Below are 10,278 nucleotides of genomic sequence, written 5' to 3'. Positions count from 1 at the left end.
TCCAGAAGAGTCCAAGGTAGTGGATAGGTCTAGGCTGCAGGGGTTGCCTTTCACCAGCAGGATCCTGACATTTTAAAGGTTAAGAAGGTGGACTTTGTGGCATTTATAGCTATGGTAATTATTGGCACTGCCAAGGTGGGGAGAATGTTCAGGAAGATAGAAATCATAGTGATTGCGGCGGAGCGGTTCCTGGGGCAGAAAGATTTCACAGCACAGGAGTTAAGGAATATTGACCCAAGCCGTACCACCCTGTCAGGTCCTAGAGCCTGAGAAGGGAGATATGGGGATCTAAAATAAGAAGTGGGAGTTTGTTTTGTCTATATACTATTTTTTATTTTGGTGGATTAAGTTAGTATCATTATTACGTATGGATTTATACATATGCCTTCCCTGTAGCTCAGTTGGTAGAGCATGGTGTTTGCAACGCCAGGGTTGTGGGTTCGATTCCCGCGGGGGGCCAGCACAGAAAAAAAAAATGAAATGTATGCATTCACTACTGTAAGTAGCTCTGGATAAGAGCGTCTGCTAAATGACGTAAATGTAAATGTAATATTTATTTTATTGGTTTCAAACCATCCAGTTTGGTGGCACCAATACATCTTTTTGGGTGAAGTCCACCATAAAACCCACAGAAAACTTCCCAGTGATTGGTAATTAGTATCAGATGTTGAATGTGGTTTTTCTCCAACTGTAGTCCACTCAGTACTCACCTTTATCACCTCAAGTTTTTTCCTTTTTACTTGCAAGGCCTACTATAGTTACATCCCGGGCACAGATTTGCGTGAACACTGATTATAAACCAACACATGCATAGTGTACAACTGATTTGGCAATGACTTATTTTTTTTATTCACATTTTACAGCAAATTAATTCCCTATGGTAGCAACAGCCAGAATCATTACAGACTATTTCAAATTGCATAATTTGTAAAACACAAGGAAGTGGGATAATCCATTTCTTACTTAAAACGTGGTAGCAACAAGACGGAGGGCATATGGGGCGGCAGGTAGCCTAGTGGTTAGAGCGTTGGACTAGGAGGGCATATGGGGTGGCAGGTAGCCTAGTGGTTAGAGCGTTGGACTAGTGACCGAAAGGTTGCAAAATCGAATCCCCGAGTTGACAAGGTAAAAATCTGTCGTTCTGCCCCTGAACGAGGCAGTTAACCCACTGTTCCTAAGAATTTGTTCTTAACTGACTTTCCTAGTTAAATGAAGGTAAAAATGTCACTTCAAAGGTATACCTGAAACTATGAGGCACAATGCACTTCACACGATCAACTAAAAAACAACACACTTCCTGTTTAAAAGGTAACGTAAAACAGTACTAAGTTCTTGTCATTTATATGCTCCTCTGTGACAATCTTGATAGTTTCTGTTCATGAGCAAGCATGGGTATCTCTTGAAGTAAATGTAGTAACATTCCAAGCACCTACCAATGGTGCAAAATGTTACTTATTTTCACTTCCCTTTCCTAAATATGCACACAATATTTTTCCTCTGTAAAAAAACACAATTTGATATACTGTAACAGTGATATTAAGTTCCTGCGTCCCTTCATTAGTGCAATGCGTCTGGTGGTGTAGTGTGGGCCTATCACTCCAACGGTTGGCCCAATGTTGTCACACACGCAGGGCTCTCTTCTTGTTGGAGAAGAACACCTGCCAGTGGTCCCATTTGAAGCCAGTGGACTGGGTGCAGGACCCTCCCTCACCACAGGTGTAGCCTGTAGTGCAGCAGTGCTTCATGTCACTGCAGCACACCGCCTAGGAGGACAGGTGGAGGAAGACAGGGATAAGGTGGAAGGGAGAGTAAAAAAAAGAGATCGAGGAAGCAATGAGAGAAATCATATAGGAATTTGACTATTCAATAGAAGGAGAGTAGATGCCTTAGTCTTGAACGCCACTAACATTAGTATGACATTTCTAGAAGCGTTTGTGGTGTCTGTGGTGAGAGGGTGGAGGTGTATATCATACATTTGGAACGGGACAGCATGCCCATGTAGTGGCGGAGGCCTTGCAGCATGTCTCCTCATTATTGCAGACAAACGGCCCCCCACAGTGGATTTCCTTCTCCTGTGGGGTCGGGGGCTCAGGCGCAGATACCCGGGTTAGGGGTACCGTCTGGAACTGAAGAAACATTAGCTTCTGGCAAGTCCCTGAGCCCATGTTACAGCTGTAGCCCTGTGGACAGCAGTGCTCCTCATCTGCACAGCACACAGCCTATACAGGGAGACAAATTCGTTTTATTTAACTAGGCAAGTCAGTTAAGAACAAATTCTTATTTACAATGACAGCCTACCCTGGCCAAACCCGGACAATCGCTGGGCCAATTGTGCGCTGCCCTATGGGACTCCCAATCACGGCCAGATGTGGTACAGACATGAAAGGTTCCCCATGTGAGATAGCAGAGCAAAACTGTTTCTAGGGTTCTCTATACGCATGTGCATACCAACACACACCCTCGCTCACACAAACACACACCTTGCGCAGGGGGCAGCAGCCCCACTGTCCTGTGGAAAGTTGGCAGCAGCTGGAGCCTTCAGGGCATCTGTTCTGGGTGTCACACTTCACAGAGAGGGGGGTAGTAAGGGCAATGTCATGTGGCTCAGCTGCCAGCTTGTTGTACCATGGGATCACCACCCCACCCTTAGAGCAGGAAGTCTTGCTCATATCACATCTGTAGTCTTTGGGACAGCAGTGCTCTCCATCAGCACAGCACACTGCCTGGGGAAGAGGGAACAGCGAGTAGTGAGGGAAAGGGCTTTCATTCCCTAACATCCTTCCTCACTAGTTGGGAACACCATTAATAGTGCTGAGTGATTCACATGTTGGTTATCAAACAACTAATTGACTGATGTCAGTTCAATTATTTTAATTCCATTTTGTTCAGATATTTTTATGAGCTCAATGTGCACGTTGCAGTTCCTTTAGAGATAAATCAGATCCAGCCTGGACTGTGAGATGTTGTAGGGAGTTGTTTCCAACAGGCCAATATTCTACATAGTTTAGCGCATAAAACATTGTAATTAACTACAATGACTATAATCCATTGCGCATCGACTTGTCCGGTCTGTGTTTCTTTTATGCCTGCTACGGAAGGGATATGGAGAGCGCTTGAGAAGCAGACCAGGCTGGGGTTTGAGAAGTCAATGGGACAAGTAAAAAAATAAAAAAAATAAAGTGTCCTTACATTTTTTTTTTTAAATCCAAATCTAAAGGTACAACCTAGATTCGAGCCAATACCTTTTTATAGTTGAACAAGTTATTACTCCAAAGTGACAATCTTACACGTTTTAATTTTAATCAAAAATTACTATATTGAAGAAGTGCCTTTGATTTGATGGCATGAACATGCGCAGTTCGGCACGTGATGCCCGTTACACCCAATGACGTTTCTGAACGAGCTTAGCTAGCCAACGTCGCCATGACATCGCCTACAAGCATGATTGCATATTTCTATTGGAGAAGCAGTTTCTGCCTATCTTCATACTGTACTGTCTTTGGAGCAGCTGTTGCTTCGCGAGGTATCTCTACTTGAAAATACATGATCAAAGTAATTGATAGTTGGTATTCAGCAGTCATAAAAGTATGCCTTATTTATGTTGAAGAACTAAAAAAAAATTGATTTTGTCAGACAGCATAGGCAGCAGCTCTATAGAGATGAAATGATGAATTGGAATGAAATAAAGTTCTTAAATTAAAACAAATGTAATATACACAAAAAGTAATATTTTATTAAAGTAAAGCAATGTGATAAGTGATAAGCAGTAATGGGCAGTCACTTCCACCATGGGACTTGTATTGTTATATTCTGTGCTGTTACAGCATTCAACCAAAATAATCGAAACCGAAATCCGTTATTATTTATTTATAATCGAACCGAAACTGAACAGACCTCAAAAGCACCAATTGCTCAGCAATAACCATTACTGTAACACTCACCTGTGGCAGTGGGCAGCAGCCCCATTTCTGGGTGGATTTCATAAAGCAGCAGGTGGCGTCCTTTGGGCAGCTGGTGTGGGCGTCACACTGTGTCCTGTGCAACTCCTCGTCTTCGTCACTTTCATCATCCTCTGTAGGCAGCTCCATGTCGTCCATCTGCACCCCCTGGAGGTCTGCAGGTGCCTCCTCATGATCAGGTGCCAGGGTTGTGAGGGCGGGCACCTTCGCCACCATCGGCTCTGGCCCTGAGGGGCCATCACAGGTGAGGGTAGCCAGGTCACAGGTGGTGTCATGGGGGCAACAGTGCTCGTGGTCCTCACAGCAAACAGCCTGGAGGGAGGGAAAGGACACACAACAAGCATTTTCTGTCATTTAAGACTGTCACAAGCCTTTATAGAAATTATGTAGAAGTATTGCTGGTTGCAGAAGAGATTATGCAAGTTAGAGAAAAGTTGTGACTCCCTATATTACCCAGTTTCCCAGTTCTACTTTTCAATGAAACATAGCCCCCCCCTTGCTATAAAACAACATGTGGTTCAAGCTCCAAAACCCCTTTACAAGGCAGAAGAAAGGTTAAGATCACATGCAGCAGGAAGCTGACAGGAGTAAAGAATGAGGAAGTGATAATGGGATGTCGTAAAGACCAAAACTAAGTGCCTCTTTGTTAGCCATACAGAATCTCTCACCGCAGAGCAGTCAAGTTAAGAGGCCATTCAATTAATTTGCCTATCCACAGCAGTAGTAGCCACATCTCTCTGTCCCTACCTCAGGCAAAGGGCAGCAGGCCCAGTCTCCTGACGCTGTCTTGCAGCAGGTGGTGTTGTCGGGACACATGTAGGTGGGGTCACAGGTAACATTTCCTGGCAATTTACCCTCCCGAGGCACGGCAGGAACCTTCTTCAGCCAGGGCTCAGAGGGGGAGCCTGAGGGGTCGTCACACGTCTGGGCAGCCTGGTTGCACTTCTTACCATGTGGGCAGCAGTGGACAAAGTCACTGCAGCAAACTGCCTGGAAGAGAGAAGAACCCAAACAAAAAGGGGAAGCTGTCACGGGACAAGCAAAATACATGCAATCAGGTTGTTCTATCTTGAAGAAATTGATTAGCTAAGAGAGTGAATGGGCCCCTACAGTATGAGACATAGTATACCTGTGGCAGAGGACAGCATGCCCATCCTCCTTCCTGTGTTTTACAACATGTGGTTCCATCCAAACAGGCCGTTGACTCATCACAGGGAACGTCTGGAGAGACAGCAGGGTGTTAGCGATCAACACAACTGGACGAGCTAACAAAATATTTAATAAAGCAGCAGGTGGTGTGGGCGTCATACTGTGTCCTGGGCCCCTCCTCGTCTTTGTCACCTTTGTCATCCTTTGTAGACAGCTCCATGTCATCCATCTGCACCCCTTGCTGGTCTGTGGCTGCCTCTTCATGATCAGGTGCCAGGGTTGTGAGAGCTTGCACCTTCCCCACCATAGGCTCTGACCCTGAGGGACCATCACAGGTGAGGCCAGCCAGGTCACAGGTGGTGCCATGGGGGCAGCAGTGCTCGTGGTCCTCACAGCAAACAGCCTGGAGGGAGGAAGGGAAAGGACACACAAAACATTTCCTGTCATTTAAGACTGTCACAAGCCTTTATAGAAATTATGTAGAAGTATTGCTGGTTGCAGAAGAGATTATGCAAGTTAGAGAAAAGTTGTGACTCCCTATATTACCCAGTTTCCCAGTTCTACTTTTCAATGAAACATAGCCCCCCCCTTGCTATAAAACAACATGTGGTTCAAGCTCCAAAACCCCTTTACAAGGTAGAAGAAAGGTTAAGATCACAAGCAGCAGCAAGCTGACAGGAGTAAAGAATGAGGAAGTGATAATGGGATGTCGTAAAGACCAAAACTAAGTGCCTCTTTGTTAGCCATACAGAATCTCTCACCGCAGAGCAGTCAAGTTAAGAGGCCATTCAATTAATTTGCCTATCCACAGCAGTAGTAGCCACATCTCTCTGTCCCTACCTCAGGCAAAGGGCAGCAGGCCCAGTCTCCTGACGCTGTCTTGCAGCAGGTGGTGTTGTCGGGACACATGTAGGTGGGGTCACAGGTAACATTTCCTGGCAATTTACCCTCCCGAGGCACGGCAGGAACCTTCTTCAGCCAGGGCTCAGAGGGGGAGCCTGAGGGGTCGTCACACGTCTGGGCAGCCTGGTTGCACTTCTTACCATGTGGGCAGCAGTGGACAAAGTCACTGCAGCAAACTGCCTGGAAGAGAGAAGAAGAACCCAAACAAAAAGGGGAAGCTGTCACGGGACAAGCAAAATACATGCAATCAGGTTGTTCTATCTTGAAGAAATTGATTAGCTAAGAGAGTGAATGGGCCCCTACAGTATGAGACATAGTATACCTGTGGCAGAGGACAGCATGCCCATCCTCCTTCCTGTGTTTTACAACATGTGGTTCCATCCAAACAGGCCGTTGACTCATCACAGGGAACGTCTGGAGAGACAGCAGGGTGTTAGCGATCAACACAACTGGACGAGCTAATAAAATATTCCACAACACTATTGTATTGTTCTAAGAAGTGTAATGTCATACCTCCTGTCCTAATGAAGGGTGGAGAAGTACCCTCCCAAAGAGAAGCAGGACTCCTATTGGCTGAGGTGGTAGTGTCTGGAATAGGTGTTGTCACTTGGGCAACTTCTGGAAGCACGTACAGCAAAATAATCATATACACATTAACATCCAGACAGTGATTGGTACAAAAATAGACCAGGAAAAGATGCCTTTTGGGGGGGGGGTGAAACCTACCATTCTGGTTTTCCCACTCTGCCCTCTTGCGGGCAGGGAACTTAGCCCACATGGGCATTTCCTTGTTGGTAGTGGATATACACTTGGATTGCTTGATGTCACAGGTGCTGCCCTCAGGACAACAGTGAATCTTATCCTCACAGCACACAGCCTGGTCAGTGCACACAGACACACAGAGAATCACCTCATGAGATGACCATATATAAACAAAGGATTAGTACATAGGCCATGCAAATCCTTGATTAGACATCTCTCCATGGAGTGATTACAGACACTGGAGAGTGCACATGTCACACATTCAAAGGACCAATATTATTCCTGACTCGCAAATCCATGATGGTAACCCCCTAGCCCCCTCCATATAGCCCCCCTGTACCTTGGGCATGGGGCAGCACCCCCAACTCCCATCTGGAGTCTCACAGCATGTGGTTCCCTCTGGGCACTCAGACTCTCTGTCACTGCACATCACTGCAACAACAGGCTCTGCCGGGGTGGAAGAAGGCAGAGGGGTTAGTGATGATGTTGCAACAGAAGCATAAGATGGCAACACGACTCCACAAGAGTCTAACCTGTCTGTTTGATGCAGGAGCTGCAGTCTGTGCTGCACTGGTGGCCTTCAGGACAGCAATGTTTCCCATCAGAGCAAGGCACAGCCTGTGTGTACATTAGATCAATTTACTATTCACTCAGGCCTGCATCCTAACTTGATATCTGTGCACATAACTCCAGTTTTTCCATTGACACCAATGCATGTTTATGTGAACGGTATAACAGTATGAATCTGTCGGAAAAGGCTAGATTGCAACAGTGTTTAGGTTATTACATGAGCAACAGGACAGCAACCATAGCCTGTAGTGGCCTTCAGACAGGAGAACTCTTCGGGGCAGTGGGACTTGTCAGGGCAGATGTTATCATCCTCATCCCCGGCATATGCACTGATCATTCTGAAAGACTAGAGGGGTAGAAAAAAATACATTTTACTTTTTCAATGACAAAAAACATGACTGATCATAGTATTTTTGATTACCTTACGTTCATCTATGTTAATTACGTTGTTGGGGGCAAAATGGATTTGTTACAGTCTAATGGTATGCTTGAGTTGAATAGTACTGTATGTACTTTTCACTGTTCATTTTCAGTACCCTCTTCACACACCGCACAAAGGATTGATTTGTTTTTGGCTACTTATCTCTAGAACACTAAAGGCGTAACCAGGCTGAATTCTAGTTCTGTCTATTTAGGCTCTAAAGATCTTATCACTCCCCTATCTTAGGCTGTGAGAACTGGTTAGAACCGATTCTTGTTTGTATAAAGCTTTAAGAGAGGAGTAAGCAGTTCTTTGTGTAGATGAAGAATATAAATGACTGTGTGATTCTGGACATTTTTAAGTTCCTCTCCAGTTTCATCCAGAAAGTGATCATCCCTGCAGTTGCTTGAATGAACTCTTATTGCTGATAAATGAGTTCTGCCTGATTCCTCCAACATGTTTTCCTCAACAATGTGAATGATTGAAAACAGGGACACATATTGCCATGAAAGTCAACTGGTGTCATTGTTACAGTGCATTTCAACGTTGTCAATAGTCAGCTACACTTTCTTCCTGGATTCACTGACATTCTTACTTTAGGATATATGGACTGTTTAGCAGAGACTCTGTCCACCCATGGTAGGGAGACAGTTCCATTCACACACATGGACTCATTCACAACGCAGAGTGTTCCCTCAGGGCAGCAGTGGATATGATCCTCACAGCACTCAGCCTGAGATAAATGGTAAGAGAGTAGTTTGATTAACAAAGTGTGTTAGAATCTCACATCTTACAGACCAAACAGATTCTACGAGAGAATGCTAGCACAAGCGTGCAATTAAAGAGGTATCTATTTCAGGGTAAGAGACAATGACACCATAGTCTACCTATTTGGTTTGTACACTTCTAATAGATATAATTCAGTGTACAAGGGTTAGGGAACTCGGGTTCAGGCTGCAAATAAAGCTAAGGGCTAAGCTCTGCAGGCACCATCCCATATACCTGATACATTGGGCAACATTCATAGCCATCGGAGGGGACCTTGCAGCAGGTGTTGCCCTCCTCACACGCCTCTCCTCCTGGGCAGTCATCAGCAGAGACCTGGGCCAGCAGGGCCATACAGAGCACCAGATACCTCTGCATCTGGAGAGAGAGACATAAATAACGTGTAACACAAACTGTATATTATATACATTTACTGTACAATCAATAACTGACAAATGTTATAAAAGCTCTTTTGTACAGAAATGCATAAAATCACAACAATGGAGTCATCAGAACTAAATCTAGACAGAACTCTCACTTTCCTCTTAACTAGAGTAACTTTCAGACAATCTCCTGAGGTACTGCTGTAGCCTACTAAAGTATATCAAAATTCCCCAAGCTATTTTCATAGATTCACTTCCTCTTTTATGTTCCATGGGGTGAGCTTCAGACAGTTAATAGTTCCACATTCTTACCAAGACAAAGCCCTCCTCATATGCAACCACATTTAAGGAATGAATCTATGATGCAGGAATGGGGATGTGATTATACTGTTACTAAGTGTTGAGCTTCATAGGGGAGATTATTAAAGCAGTCTACCATTGCTTCAATGTTGTTTAGGCTACTAGACACAAAAATGATGCAACATACAGCACTTCTACTTTCGGTTTACCTGTTTTTATGAAAGGAAAATTCACCTTAATCTGAGCCAAGTACCTCCCATAAGAGATACTTTCCTTCATTGTGGTATCAAGAGCAATAGGGAACACAGGTGTATTAACCACAGACAATATTCACCTGACAATCAATACTGTTCACTTACTGTATTTTGTCACAAGGTCGTTTCAAAAGGAGAAGAAAATGGGCTTTAACAGTTTCAGAAGAACTGTGGACCCTGATATATCACCATGCTTATTTTTATATTGGCACACACTCAATCACGTTGGTCATAATGTGCATTTAGAATTGTAAAAGATGGACCCACCCACCATTTGTAATTGTTATCACAAAAGACAATGAACAATGACAACAATTTAAAAGCAATGACAAGGATAGCATAAACAATATATGCAATTTAATTTGAAGTACAACATTTGGTGCATTTATAATTCAATATTTGTCATTGAGATCTTGCCACTATCTAAATCAAAAAGTTGACCGTACCTCTATCTCAGTGACTTTACAGGTGTCAGCGCTCCTTGACAATGTAGCCGACTCCTGAACGCGCTGAAGTTTCTCAACAACAAAATATCAAGTACAGGAAATATGTTCACGCCCCTAAATGTCTTCCTAGCTATTCGACATTCTGAATGGTTTACAAAGGTGTCAATCTACCACACACGCACCACTGACAGGTACTAGAAAAGCTTCTCCGCTAGGAGGTGCAGTAGTTCAAAGGACAAATATAATTACTGTCATTGGGACAAACCAACAATAACAGATAGGATGGAGGAGAAACAAGCAAGGGCAAGGACTCAGATAATGTAGTGGGGCGTTTCGGACCTCGCCAGTGGCTGCGCTACAGGTGTA

The 10,278-nt window shown here is 44.3% G+C and overlaps 1 protein-coding gene across 2 annotated transcripts; it reads right to left on the bottom strand.

Moving 5' to 3' along the window:
* Positions 1-825: 825 nt before the first annotated feature.
* Positions 826-10,027, bottom strand: LOC115171471 (progranulin). 2 transcript variants are annotated; one of them, XM_029728301.1, is made up of 17 exons: positions 9,913-10,027; positions 8,767-8,907; positions 8,360-8,497; positions 7,561-7,689; positions 7,307-7,391; positions 7,114-7,220; positions 6,738-6,888; positions 6,525-6,629; positions 6,334-6,425; positions 5,949-6,191; positions 5,301-5,511; positions 5,089-5,180; positions 4,707-4,949; positions 3,942-4,271; positions 2,481-2,723; positions 1,974-2,219; positions 826-1,763 (listed from the first exon to the last, which is right to left on the bottom strand). In XM_029728301.1, exons 2-17 carry the CDS (start codon positions 8,905-8,907, stop codon positions 1,620-1,622), a joined length of 2,700 nt encoding a protein of 899 aa, XP_029584161.1. In that variant the 5' UTR covers positions 9,913-10,027; the 3' UTR covers positions 826-1,619. The 2 variants fall into 2 exon arrangements, with proteins under 2 accessions (XP_029584161.1, XP_029584162.1); XM_029728302.1 differs by having other exon boundaries at positions 6,525-6,626.
* Positions 10,028-10,278: the final 251 nt, after the last annotated feature.

The sequence above is a fragment of the Salmo trutta genome, chromosome 32, assembly GCF_901001165.1.
Source record: "Salmo trutta chromosome 32, fSalTru1.1, whole genome shotgun sequence".
Lineage (NCBI taxonomy): Eukaryota > Metazoa > Chordata > Actinopteri > Salmoniformes > Salmonidae > Salmo > Salmo trutta.
The sequence above is the reverse complement of the archived record's forward strand: the minus strand, read 5'-3'. Positions and strand labels throughout refer to the sequence as shown.